Genomic DNA, 14866 nt, shown 5'->3' on the forward strand with positions numbered 1-14866 from the left:
TGGGACTGTGGCAACGGAGGCACATACTGACCCACCGTGGGCCGCTTTTTACACGCTTCTGCATACGCTAGTTCATAAACTAACACCCCCTATGGGACCCCCAATGCCGGTAATTATGGATGATCCCGAGCCATCCGTCCCTCCTAAGAAACCAGATAGGTTCAAGCGTCAGAAGGTGGATAAACAAGTTTTACCTCACTCTGATCACCTAGTGGATATACGTCAGGAACCCTGGGAAAACCCGGGTACGAAGTTTGTGCCTCAAAAGAAGATGCTGGCTCGCTATCCCCTCGCGCCAGAGCTGTCTAAGAATTGGGAAACGCCTCCTCCAGTGGACTCACATGTGGCTAGGATGGTGGTTTCCTCAGCTCTACCTGTCACTACCGTCACGTCTCTAAAAGAGGCTACGGATAAACGTGTGGAGGGTTGTCTGAAAGCGATTTACACCCTCACGGGTGCTGCACAAAGGCCCACTATTGCAGCTACATGGGCTGCAGAGGCTATTGAAGCATGGGCCTTGGAGTTAGAAGCTGAAATCTCCTCTGACCATGCTAGACAATGCTTGTCATATATTGTCACAGCTTCTCGATATATTAAAGAGGCGGCTTCTGATGCTGGTATCCTAGCAGCCAAGGCCACTACTACGTCAGTCCTTGCTCGCTGGATATTGTGGCTGAGATCCTGGTCTGTGGATCTGGACTCTAGAAAAACACTGGAGGTACTCCCTTTCAAGGGAGATATTCTGTTTGGGGAGGACTTAAATAAGATAGTGGCTGACTTGGCTACTGCCAAAACTGCCTGTCTACCCAATACTGCTCCTTCTGTGTCGAAGGCTAAAAGTACGTCCTTTCGCCCCTTTCGTCCTTCAGGTAAAGCAAAAGGTCAGGCGTACCATAAGCAGGCCCGCACTTCCAAACCTGGTAAGCTGAAGCCCAAAAGAGCCTGGGCTGCCCGTCAGCCAGCTGCCAAGACCGATAAGCCTGCCGCATGACGGGGCGGGCCTCCCCCTGGGGGATCCCATGGTGGGGGGCCGGCTTCAAGGGTATACCCAGGAATGGCTGAAGACCACTTCAGATGCCTGGGTCACTCGAGGTTACGCCATAGCCTTCAAAAAACGACCCCCTCATCGATTTTGCCAGAAAGACTTCCCTTTGAACCAGACAAAGGCAAAAACTCTACACTCGGTGGTACAGACCCTCCTGGACACAGGAGTCATAGTACAGGTGTCTCTTGCTCAGAGGGGCCGGGGGTACTATTCTCCGCTGTTTCTAGTCCCGAAACCGAATGGGTCCTTTCCGGCCCATTCTCAACCTCAAGGCATTGAACAGGTTTGTGAAGATTTCCAAGTTCCGTATGGATGTGGTTAGAGCTTTGAAGATTTATGTCGCTAGAACAGCTCGAATACGGAAAACAGAGGTTTTGTTTGTCCTGTATGCTCCCAACAAGATTGGGTGTCCTGCTTCCAAGCAGACTATTGCGCGCTGGATCAGAGGTACGATTCAGCAAGCTCATTCTACAGTTGGATTGCCGTTACCGATGTCGGTGAAGGCCCATTCTACTAGGAATGTGGGCTCCTCCTGGGCGGCTGCCCGGGTGGTCTCGGCATTAAAACTTTGCCGAGCATCTACTTGGTCAGGGTCAAACACATTTGCAAAATTCTACAAGTTTGACACCTTGGCCGATGATGACCTAAAGTTTGGTCAATCGGTGCTGCAGGTTTATCCGCACTCTCCCGCCCGTACTGTACTTTGGTATAGACCCCATGGTCTTGATGTCGTCCCCAGCATCCTCTAGGACGTATGAGAAAATAGGATTTTGATAACCTACCGGTAAATCCTTTTCTCCTAGTCCATAGAGGATGCTGGGCGCCCGTCCCAGTGCGTACTTTACCTGCAGTTTAGTTATTACAGTTACACAAGTTGTGTTATCTTGGTTTCAGCATGTTGCTGCAATTAGTTCATGCCTGTTGGCGTGTGTTATGTTGAATGCCATGTGTGCGGCATGGTTGAGGGTGTGAGTTAGTAGATATCTCACCACTAGTTAAGTAATTCCTTTCCTCGAAATGTCAGTCTCCCTGGGCACAGTTCCTACAACTGAGGTCTGGAGGAGGGGCATAGATGGCGGAGCCAGTTGAAAAGTCTTTAGAGTCCCCATGTCTCCTGCGGATCCCGTCTATACCCCATGGTCTTGGTGTCATCCCCAGCATCCTCTACGGACTAGGAGAAAAGGATTTACCGGTAGGTTATCAAAATTCTATTTTCCTGTGCCGATTCCTCTGTGATTGCCATATAGACAAATTTGGCAGCATAATAATGAGTTGATGTTTGATTAGCGTCCTTTTAATTCAGTGATACCCCTTTCACATTGCCAATGCGGGATCCCACCCGGGAATTGGAAATGGGTCCTTCCCGAGTGGGAACCGGTATTGTACCCTAGCAGCAAGCTTCCCAACCTAGCAATATGCCGGGTCGGGTTGCCATCGCGACAGGGTCAGGCGACCCGGGAAGTCAACCATGGCCCTTTCACACCGCAGACCGACCCATGTCGACCCGGCAATATGCCGGGATGATACCGGGTTATTTGTGCGGTGTGAAAGGGGTATAAGACACTGCTATCCCCTCCCTCCACATTATGACACATGCTTCCATGTACAGTCTCTAATCCAAAAAAAAAAAAAACTCTCTGGCTTTTATGGCATGAGAATTCCCACCACTTCAGTTGTTTAAAATAAATATATATTCTAAATGAACCTATTATGTTTTTCACACATCCCATGATGCAGCATTTAAATGCACATAAACTGATTGATTGGGATCTTTATCTGAGAGAGGGGCTTAATGCTCCTTCTCTTGGATTCCATATGAATGTGAAATAAAGGTTATATATGTATTGTAATACCCCCAAGATATGTGAAAAAAATTCATGGACTAGATGATATTCCCACAAGGTGATTAATAGTAAAGGAAGCATGCACACGCCATGCATATAACTTGTTTATTCATTTGTTGTCTCAAAGTATCATCAATGCAGTCATCCTGTTTTAGTTGTAATTGTTTATAAAAAAAATAAAAGCCTATCATATCAAAGGAATGCTATTCTCATCAGACTATAGAGCAGGCCTGGCCAACATGGGGCTCTCCAGCTTTTGTGAAACTACACATCCCAGCATGCCCTGCCACAGTTATAGCATTCCCTGATAGTAAAAGTGTGGCAGGGCATGCTGGGACGTGTAGTTTCAAAACAACTTGAGAGCCAGAGGTTGACCAGGCCTGCTATAGACCAAACTACTGTGTAGTTTCAAAGAGACCTTCACAGTGATTTTCTGTCCGCGGAGACTAAAACTGGAAGAAATTGGTACTTGTTTATCATTTCTAAAGGCATCCATATACAGCAATAGTATAGTGTGCTGTAATCATTATTAGTGCTCCCAACTCCTTTGGTGTCACAACCAATTGGGTTCGATTCCCACCATGGCCCTAACTGTGTGGAGTTTGTATATTCTCCTGTACTTGCGTGGATTTCCTCCGGGTACTCCGGTTTCCTCACACAATCCAAAAATATACTGGTAGGTTAATTGGCTCCCAACAAAAATTAACCCTAGCGTGAATGTGTCTGTGTGTACATGTGATAGGGAATATAGATTGTAAGCTCCACTGGGGCAGGGACTAATGTGAATGGGCAAAATATTCTCTGTAAAGCGCTGCGGAATATGTGTGCGCTATATAAATAACTGGTAATAATAATAATAATAATTGGTAATAATTGTAGGACATGGATGAAATAAAAATGTATTTACTAACGCTTTTAATTTCGATACCATTTCCTTTGTTTTGTTGAGATAAGAAGGGAATGTTGCGTGCTATGGGGGTCATTCCAAGTTGATCGCAGCAGGATATTTTTTAGCAGTTGGGCAAAACCATGTGCACTGCAGGGGGGGCAGATATAACATGTGCAGAGAGAGTTAGATTTGGTTGGGTTATTTTGTTTCTGTGCAGGGTAAATACTGGCTGCTTTATTTTTACACTGCAATTTAGATTGCAGATTGAACTCACCACACCCAAATCTAACTCTCTCTGCAAATGTTATATCTGCCCCCCCCTGCAGGGCACATGGTTTTGCCCAACTGCTAAAAAATTTCCTGCTGCGATCAACTTGGAATTACCCCCAATGTATGGTATGGCCTGACACATTGTCAGTACCATGGACAGTGAAACAATTCTAAACATTCCCGGCAGTAATGCAGCCTGTTAAATAGTGATGGAGCATTAGCAACATCTTATGTTTGAGCAACATTATGCATGATTCATTCGGTAGTGTGTTAAATCTGATGGCAATTTTAGTAATTCCAGTCCCAAATTATTTTATTATTCCACTTCGAATGATAGACTACACATAACTGCTTTAAGTATCTGATGTTATGTTTATTCTTTGAGTATATTCTAAGTATGATCTATAACACATAAAGGAAAATTATATACTAGCAAAATGACTGTATACTTAGTCTTGATATCTGTGATTCTAAACCTATTCTAGGCATTGAGTCCTATACAAACCACAGGCTATTGTGGATTTAGATGTACTTTTCACTATAGTTGCTTATAATCAGAGCTTAAACTGTATCACACAGCTGAAGATTAATTATGTGACATGATTGTAAAACTTCATTCTTAACTGGACTGAATCAGTCAAGCACCAAGGATGTTTTTTGCCTGGAAATCTTTATACACAGGCTGTTCATCAATGGGTACAATGATCCTTTCTATAGCTAGGTACACCCTATACAATTATCTGCCACATAATCTGCCAGATCTAGCTGGTTGGAATAAAACTTTGGTAGTGGATGAGAGCAAATGACAATTGACCATTTGCTCCCAAACACTGGAAAATGGACAAAACCTGTTGGTCATCCAAGTTGGTTAAATTTGTCTTTAGTTAATTTGTATGAACGACAAGTTTTGTTCATATTCCAGTGTCTAGGAGCAAATGGTCGATTGTCATTTGCTCTCATCCATTACCAAATTTTCATTCCAACTAGCCAGATCTGGCAGATTATCTGCCAGATAATTGTATAGTGTGTACCAGGGACGTGCGGTGAGTTAAATAGCTCAGGAGGCATTGGCTAGCACCAGAGCCAGATTTACACGCAATATATGAGCCAAAGGGTACATCTGGGCATTATACACAGGTGCAGCAGTATAAACTCCTGGAAATTTGGCGAGTTTTGATCAGAGATGTGCAGAAAAGTTAGCTAGGTGAGGCACTGCCTCACCTGCCATAGACTTTTAACTCCAGAGTTTTGGCTTTAAAAATTATTAGAATAATGCAAAGAAGATATTTTAAACATATTCTTTGTATTTTTCACATTCTTTATGCAGTCAAAACTCTGGCACAAACGTTAGTATGACAGGAAAGGCTCTGCCTCACCTGCCTCACCCCACCGCACGTCACTGGTGTGTACCTAGCTTTATAGTCTGTATTCAGAATCCAGTTACTGCTATGGGAAAGGAGCACAAATGTGTACATACTGTCAGTACTAATAAGTACCATTAAAACTAAACTAAACACTTCTGTTTGTGAAATGATAAATGTATGTGTACAGGATAGATACATTTGTAGATGATTGTGTTAAGTTTTTTTAGGAGCTTCAGATATGCATAACAGACCCATGTCAGTTGTTGGAAGCATTCTTATGGTTGACACACCAATGGATAAAGTGTAAGCTCTTCTGAGTTGTGTAAACGTATTTCTGCTGCGGGGTACACTGGGCTCCACAAGGATTGGACAATGGGGTGTAGAGTAGGATCTTGATCTGAGGCACCAACAGGCTCAAAGCTTTGACTGATCCCAGAATGCACAGCGTCGCCTCCTATATCACCCCGCCTCCCAGCACAGGAGCTCAGTTTTGTAAGTTGGTGCTGCAGTAAGCATGCACTTAACAGAGGGGCTGCTCCAGGCAGCCCTAAGAAAAGCTTTTTATGAAGTAAAAAGTGAAGACTTCAAGGGCAGCAGCGGTGGTAAATGTCTTGTGACATTCACTGCTGCAGCTCCAGCTCTCCCCAGCGGCGCTGTACACTCCCTAGCCCTGGTTGCCGGGTACCTACAGCGGAGGTTCCGGTTTTCTTCACGTTAGACACACATGGCTGGGGCTCTCCAGGATCGCGTGGCCGCACTATGGGAGGTGGTAAGTGGGTCCCCAGCCCCAGGGCGCCATTTCCAGCAAGTGTTCCCGCCCTGGAGCTGCATTTCTGTCTTTTCCTCACTCCCTGTCAGTGTCTGCGGCGCCATTATTCCTCAGTTCACTGTTCCTGGGACTGCTTGGGCAAATCCTCCTATGTAAAGCCGCCTGGTTGTCAGCGCTGTGCCTTTACATGGAACTTAAGTATTCTACCTGCCTCTTTAGACAGTGATAGTTAAGAAAGAGTGCATTTAGTCAGGGTTTTATAGTACAATTACCCTGTGATATACATCCAGTTCTTACTGTGTAGTGTTATATCTATTAACTATTTAGCAATATAAGCTAGTCCAGTGCAGTATTATTGTCAGTAATAACCTCTGCATTGTACAAACTGTGACTTTCTGTGTGTGCATTTGATAGCTGAGTGTTGTCCATTTCGTGTCTTTCACTCAACTTGCTATCCCTATATTCCATAACCTGAGGGGGCTTGGTGCGTCAGGTGTTATCTAATATAGGATTTTCACAAAGATATACTGTATTACGTATTTTTCTCTGTGATTTAGTCACCATATCTCTCCTTTATCTCTGCTAATGCTGACTACACTGCGCAGGGGTTTGGGTTTAGGGAGATAGTGCTGCTGATAATTGTACTGTGTTACCTCATACTGCAAGTTATATCATGTCTGCTACTGAGGGTAACGGTTCTGGGGCGGAACACACTGCTGGTGTTGCTGAAGCCACAGGCACATATGAGGAGAATATAGCAGCTGTGGGTTCTGGTTCTGGGGGCTCCTTACCCCCCACTGGGACTGTGGCAACGGAGGCACATACTGACCCACCGTGGGCCGCTTTTACACGCTTCTGCATACGCTAGTTCATAAACTAACACCCCCTATGGGACCCCCAATGCCGGTAATTATGGATGATCCCGAGCCATCCGTCCCTCCTAAGAAACCAGATAGGTTCAAGCGTCAGAAGGTGGATAAACAAGTTTTACCTCACTCTGATCACCTAGTGGATATACGTCAGGAACCCTGGGAAAACCCGGGTACGAAGTTTGTGCCTCAAAAGAAGATGCTGGCTCGCTATCCCCTCGCGCCAGAGCTGTCTAAGAATTGGGAAACGCCTCCTCCAGTGGACTCACATGTGGCTAGGATGGTGGTTTCCTCAGCTCTACCTGTCACTACCGTCACGTCTCTAAAAGAGGCTACGGATAAACGTGTGGAGGGTTGTCTGAAAGCGATTTACACCCTCACGGGTGCTGCACAAAGGCCCACTATTGCAGCTACATGGGCTGCAGAGGCTATTGAAGCATGGGCCTTGGAGTTAGAAGCTGAAATCTCCTCTGACCATGCTAGACAATGCTTGTCATATATTGTCACAGCTTCTCGATATATTAAAGAGGCGGCTTCTGATGCTGGTATCCTAGCAGCCAAGGCCACTACTACGTCAGTCCTTGCTCGCTGGATATTGTGGCTGAGATCCTGGTCTGTGGATCTGGACTCTAGAAAAACACTGGAGGTACTCCCTTTCAAGGGAGATATTCTGTTTGGGGAGGACTTAAATAAGATAGTGGCTGACTTGGCTACTGCCAAAACTGCCTGTCTACCCAATACTGCTCCTTCTGTGTCGAAGGCTAAAAGTACGTCCTTTCGCCCCTTTCGTCCTTCAGGTAAAGCAAAAGGTCAGGCGTACCATAAGCAGGCCCGCACTTCCAAACCTGGTAAGCTGAAGCCCAAAAGAGCCTGGGCTGCCCGTCAGCCAGCTGCCAAGACCGATAAGCCTGCCGCATGACGGGGCGGGCCTCCCCCTGGGGGATCCCAGGGTGGAGGGCCGGCTTCAAGGGTATACCCAGGAATGGCTGAAGACCACTTCAGATGCCTGGGTCACTCGAGGTTACGCCATAGCCTTCAAAAAACGACCCCCTCATCGATTTTGCCAGAAAGACTTCCCTTTGAACCAGACAAAGGCAAAAACTCTACACTCGGTGGTACAGACCCTCCTGGACACAGGAGTCATAGTACAGGTGTCTCTTGCTCAGAGGGGCCGGGGGTACTATTCTCCGCTGTTTCTAGTCCCGAAACCGAATGGGTCCTTTCCGGCCCATTCTCAACCTCAAGGCATTGAACAGGTTTGTGAAGATTTCCAAGTTCCGTATGGAAACCCTTCGCTCTATAGTTCTGGCCTTGGAACCTGGGGACTACATGGTCTCCCTGGACATACAGGATGCTTACCTGCATATTCCTATAGCAGTGTCACATCAACAATACCTGAGGTTTGCGATTGGCAACATCCATTACCAGTTTTGGGCATTACCTTTTGGTTTAACAACGGCTCTGCGAGTCTTCACCAAAGTTATGGCAGTGATGACGGTGGTACTCCGCCGTCAAGGGGTCAGGATACTGCCGTATCTGGACGACTTGTTGATCCTGGCAAATTCCCCAGATCTTCTCCTACGTCATCTGGATATGATGGTCCGGTTTCTACAAGCCCACGGGTGGCTCATAAACTGGATGAAATCCTCCCTGGTCCCTGCTCAGAGCATGGTGCACCTGGGAGCGCTGTTGGACACTCACAACCAAAGGTTGTTCTTGTCTCAGGAGAAAGTCCTGAAGCTTCAGGACAGGATTCGTTGCTTCCTTTCTCGTCCGCAAGTGTCGATACATTCGGCAATGCAGGTGCTGGGCCTCATGGTATCAGCATTCAACATGGTAGAGTATGCTCAATTCCATTCTCGCCCCCTACAGAGGCTAATTCTAGCCAAGTGGGACGGCCTGCCTCACCGGATCAGGTCTCACATGATCTCATTGACTCCGGAGGTTCGTCTGTCACTGCTCTGGTGGCTCCAGGACCAACAATTGTGCAGGGGCCGTCCCTTCTGGATATCCAACTGGGTCCTGTTGACACAGATGCCAGTCTAAGAGGTTGGGGTGCGGTGCTGGAGCAGCACTCCCTTCAGGGTCGGTGGACCAAGGAGGAATCTCTCCTCTCGATCAACATTCTGGAATTGCGGGCGGTCTTCAATGCGTTGAACCTGGCCCAGCATTTAATTTAGAACCGTCCTGTTCAAGTACAGTCTGACAACGCAACCACAGTGGCTTACATAAATCATCAAGGCGGCACTCGAAGCCGTTTGGCAATGAAGGAAGTCTCACGGATTCTACGTTGGGCGGAACGCCATCTACCGGCAATATCGGCAATATTCATTCCGGGAGTCCTGAATTGGAAAGCGGACTTTCTCAGTCGTCAGGACGTGCATGCCGGCGAGTGGGGCCTCCATCCAGAAGTGTTTCAACTCCTCGTGGAAAAGTGGGGTCTTCCAGACGTGGATCTGATGGCGTCTCGACACAATCACAAGGTTCCGGTCTTCGGAGCAAGGACAAGGGATCCTCAAGCAGCATTCATGGATGCGCTGGCGGTGCCGTGGAGGTTTCGGCTGCCGTACGTGTTCCCTCCGGTGTCACTCCTGCCAAGGGTAATTCGGAAGTTCAAGCAAGAAAAAGGAAATCTGCTTCTCATAGCTCTGGCATGGCCCAGACGGCACTGGTTCTCAGACCTGCAGGGCCTGTCGTCAGAGCGGTCAATTCTACTTCCACAATGCCCAGACCTCCTCGTTCAGGGCCCAGGTGTCTACCAGGACCTAGCCCGGCTGTCTTTGACGGCGTGGCTCTTGAAGCTTCCGTCTTGAGGGCTAAGGGTTTTTCTGAAGAGGTAATTAAAACTATGTTACGGGCCCGGAAACCGGCTTCTGCTCGGATTTACCATAGGGTCTGGCATTCCTACTTTGTTTGGTGCGCATCTAACAATTATGACGCTTCCAAGTTTAGTAGAGCCAAGCTTTTGGCTTTTCTGCAGCAAGGCTTAGAGTTAGGCCTGCGTCTGGCCTCCCTCAAGGTTCATATTTCTGCCTTGTCGGTGTGGTTTCAGAGAAAACTTGCGACTTTGCCTGATGTTCATACTTTTAGTCAGGGTGTGTTGCGTATCCAACCTCCCTATGTCCCGCCTGTGGCTCCTTGAGACTTGTCGGTGGTTTTAGAGGCGTTGGTTCAGCTGACCTTAAGTGGCTTTCCTTTTAAGGTGGTGTTCTTGCTGGCTATTGCCTCTGCTAGAAGAGTGTTGGATCTGGGTGCCTTGTCTTGTAGTTCCCCATATCTGATTTTTCACCGTGACCGGGCGGTTCTTAGGACCGTCCCGGATATTTACCTAAGGTGGTTTCTTCGTTCCACCTTAATCAGGAGATTGTGGTTCCGGCCTTTGTTTCTCCTGATATGTCTCCCAAAGAGCGGTCTTTGGATGTGGTACGGGCTCGCCGTATCTATGTGAAGAGAACTGCTTCTATTCGAAAATCTGATTCTCTGTTTGTTTTGTTTGGATATCACAAACGTGGCTGGCCTGCTCACAAGCAGACCCTGGCCAGATAGATTAGAATGGTGATTGCACATGCTTATGTGAGGGCTGGTCTGTCAGCTCCTGATCACATTAAGGCCCATTCTACTCGGTCTGTTGGACCTTCTTGGGCGGTTCAACGTGGTGCGACCCTTGATCAATTGTGCAAGGTGGCTACGTGGTCCTCCGGGAGCACGTTCATAAGGTTCTATGCCTTCGATACTGCCGCTTCCCAGGATGCTTCCTTTGGACGCCATTGTCCAATCCTTGTGGAGCCCAGTATACCCCGCAGTAGAAAACGAGTTTTATGGTAAGAACTTACCTTTGTTAAAATTCTTTTTGCGAGGTACACTGGGCTCCACAAGGCGCCCACCCTGACACACTTAGCTTCTTTGGGTTGGTATGGCATTAGCCGCTGACACTTCTCTTGTCGTGAGAGTGTGGTGTATGTGGCTACTAACTGTTGTCGTCTCTTTTCCTGCTACTGCATTGGGCTGGTTAACTAAAAACTGAGCTCCTGTGCTGGGATGCGGGGTGATATAGGAGGCGGCGCTGTGCATTCTGGGAACAGTCAAAGCTTTGAGCCTGTTGGTGCCTCGGATCAAGATCCTACTCTACACCCCATTGTCCAATCCTTGTGGAGCCCAGTGTACCTCGCAGAAAGAGTTTTAACAAAGGTAAGTACTTACCATAAAACTCATTTTTTTTGTTTTATATATATATATATATATATATATATATATATCCACAAATTCACACCTTGAGAAAGGGGCTACGAGCCCCAAAACGTTGGCTTTTTTTCACATTGGAAGTCCCCGAGTACCACTGGTTATTTCTGTGCATGCACATTCCCGTTTACGGAGGGCACCGGTGCAGAGTTGTCATTAGTAATTGGAGTGCTGGACTATTTTGTACTATATATAGATAGCGATATATACATACATATATATATATATATATATATATATATATATATAGTAGGGAAAAGTCCAACACCCTCATCTTCATAGTCATCTGCGGAGTGCACTATACAGATAAGCCCCAGGTTATGGGTGATCTCTGATATACATACAAAGTCCAAGTCATAACTACATCCCATCTACATACTATATGCTAGGTTTGAATTAATACATTTACTTTTCTGTTTAGCTTGCTGCTATGTGTTCTCTGGTGTATTTGGGGTTAACAAGCCCTACATTATTCTGCTTGGATGATTTATCCACTACCATAAATAAGTGGCTCTCTGGGAATGGGGTGCTCTTGTCCAGTTACAAACCCCAGCCCAACTACAGATGATTTTATTGCCATCTGACCATCTGATCATCATTTAATTGCAATTAGAGTATACAGACTAATACCATTTTGTAATTTGTAAGATCATTCCTGTAGCGCAGTTTGAAGATAGAGAGTGATAAAGCATTTACTTCTGATAAAAAGAGGGTCAGCTGGCCCTGGTGTGGCTATCTAACCACTTGAGTGAGTCATGTTGTCTACTTTGTTGTGGCTTATTATTCTTGTCCTTTAAAGTGTAACCTTATTTCTGAGGAGCAGAAGTAATCACTGAGCAGTGGATGTCATGCAATGATGTACAGTGCAGGGGTCAAACTCTGTCTGCAAACAGTAGATTTCAATTCATGAAAACCAAAGTAATTTGTCAGTTGAAACTGAAAGTTGGAGTGGAAGGAGATTGATCATCGACAACATAATTGACTGATTCCCCATATTTCCCATGGCAAGTATTGTATGTGTCTGTAACCCAGAATGTCTCCCAAAGAAGGGGTGTTAAGGGAGATATAAATCTGAAACACAGAGAGGGCCATGGGATTGAAGACACCTATCATCTTCTGATTTAGGGGCCTATTTATCACACTCTGCAATTTAAATGTGGCTGTGATAAGAAGAGGACGACTACATTTTCAAATCAAGAATTATATTTTTGCCTGAATTAACAATTTAGGCGATGGGTAGCACATGCGTCAGTATGGGTTGATGGTAAAAAAATAAAATAAAATGCCGTGGTTTTATATCTGAATAAGTAATTTGGTACCGGGCCAAGTTTATTATGCTTAGCTTAGTAAACTTGACAAAGCCACTTTTGAGGCCACTGAATATCTCTAGTACCTGCAGCAGTACCCCCTTCATACATCATGATGATGCTTAAAATGTGAGGGTACTTTCACAAATATGGCACTTAATAATTAGTAATTAATGATTATATGTATTATAGAATTCCGTATTACAAAAAAACAAAACAAAAGCCATTTATTACAACCAGTGGAAGTGAGGTCACTTATACAAGTGGTGAGTTTATCATCAATGATTTTCCTTTCATTTCTAGAAACAGACAGATGGAACATTAAGAAAGTAAAACTATGTTGTTGTTTTTCTTTTCGCTATGATGTGCCAGTGTACTATGTAGCCTAATGACAAGCCTATGGCTTCTTTGCAATTTGGGGGAGGGGTTTCAAATTTAGTGGAGTAACATTTTCACGTAGTAATGCAATGGTTCTAAAGCTCGGTTCTCAGGACCCCTAAGAGTTCACGTTTTCCAGGTTATTTCTGGATCTTTAAAATGTGACAGTTCATGATACACCTGCTAGGTGGTCTGGAAAACATGAACTATTACTACACAATTTCACTTAAAGATGCGAACGATCTCGTTTTCACTTAAAGATGTGAACGATGTTGTTCATTAATGAACGAGATATCGTTCATATCTTTCAGTGTGTATGCACCAATGATGAAAGATGCGCGGCCACGCGCTCGTTCATTGATGGACAATCTCGTCCATATTAGCATGCAGTGCTATGGAGCCGGGTGCCGTCGGGCACCTCGGCGGCCAATCGCTAGGTGTGTAGGGCCCTTTAGGGGTCCTGAGGACCAGGGTTGAGAAACACTGTATTAATAATATAGGTGGTCATTTCGAGTTGTTCGCTCTGTAATTTTCTTCGCATCGCAGCGATTTTCCGCTAATTGTGCATGCGCAATGTTCGCACTGCGACTGCGCCAAGTAAATTTGCTATGCAGTTAGGAATTTTACTCACTGCATTACGAGGTTTTTTCTTCGTTCTGGTGATCGTAATGTGATTGACAGGAAGTGGGTGTTTCTGGGCGGAAACTGGCCGTTTTATGGGAGTGTGTGAAAAAACGCTACCGTTTCTGGGAAAAACGCGGGAGTGGCTGGAGAAACGGAGGAGTGTCTGGGCGAACGCTGGGTGTGTTTATGACGTCAAACCAGGAACGACAAGCAGTGAACTGATCGCACTGGAAGAGTAAGTCTCGAGCTACTCAGAAACTGCTAAGTAATTTCTATTCGCAATTTTGAGAACCTTTCGTTCGCAATTTTGCTAAGCTAAGATTCACTCCCAGTAGGCGGCGGCTAAGCATGTGCAATGCTGCTAAAAGCAGCTTGCGAGCGAACAACTCGGAATCACCCCCATAGTGTTATTGTTGTCCTCTAAAGCTAGCTGATTTATTAATTACACTGATACCATTTGAATCTAAAGATGTGCATTTAGCTATAGCTATCGCACCTCTATAATTTGTCCCTGTTCTGCATCCATACAGACCCGGCTCCTCTTTTAGAGGCAGCACGTGGATTAGAAGACCGTCTGCAACAACTTCATTGTATAGACCCTGACAATAAGACTGTGAAGGAAATCAGCCGGCACTGGAAGAAGTACTCCGACTTTTTCTGCACTGGAAAAGGTAATAGCACTAACATACAGTATATTGTACTAGTTTTTGTATTATGGGCCCTACACATTTACCGATTACACTGAAAGATATGAACAATTTCATTCATTAATGAACAAGATATCGTTCATATTTTTCAGTGTGTATGCACCAACGATGAACAATGCCCCGCGCTCGTCCATCGTTGGTGCTGGTTTGTTTAAGCCTGCATGCTAATATGGACAATATCCTTGTCCATATTAGCATGCAGGGCTATGGGATCGGGTGACAGGGGGACGGCCAATCGGCCAGTGTGTAGGGCTCTTTACATATAGTTGAGTTCTTCCACAACTGAAAAATTGTTATATGACTTTGGAATATGAGTTATACATGAGGACTTTCAGCTGCCACTTTAAGAGGGAGTGTGTTTAATGAGGTGTCGATACACTGCTAAATTTTATTTTTTTCATGATTATTTTTAGCACATTATTGTTGATAACGTTATTCGTTTTAGGTTGCAGCACTTTTTACAGTTTATATATATACTCTATATATAGTGATGCTTTAGGGTAATTAGCTGGGTAGATGAGTATATTGGTGCAGTGTCTAGGTGCTTAATCAGGATACAAA

The 14866-nt window shown here is 45.4% G+C and overlaps 1 protein-coding gene and 1 long non-coding RNA gene across 3 annotated transcripts in view; one reads left to right on the forward strand and one right to left on the reverse strand.

The window, feature by feature from the left end:
• The window catches only part of CUX2 (cut like homeobox 2), an 875100-nt gene that overhangs the window by 666631 nt on the left and 193603 nt on the right, over nucleotides 1-14866 (forward strand). For both annotated transcript variants that reach the window (XM_063964372.1, XM_063964373.1), the window contains exon 5: nucleotides 14129-14269. In XM_063964372.1, the coding sequence (XP_063820442.1) occupies nucleotides 14129-14269 (141 nt within the window). The remainder of the gene's footprint in view (nucleotides 1-14128; nucleotides 14270-14866) is intronic.
• LOC135065679 (uncharacterized) overlaps nucleotides 1-14866 on the reverse strand; it is a 166018-nt gene that overhangs the window by 32150 nt on the left and 119002 nt on the right. The gene's annotated exons all lie outside the window — the stretch shown is intronic.

The sequence above is a fragment of the Pseudophryne corroboree genome, chromosome 1 (assembly GCF_028390025.1).
Source record: "Pseudophryne corroboree isolate aPseCor3 chromosome 1, aPseCor3.hap2, whole genome shotgun sequence".
Taxonomy (NCBI): domain Eukaryota; kingdom Metazoa; phylum Chordata; class Amphibia; order Anura; family Myobatrachidae; genus Pseudophryne; species Pseudophryne corroboree.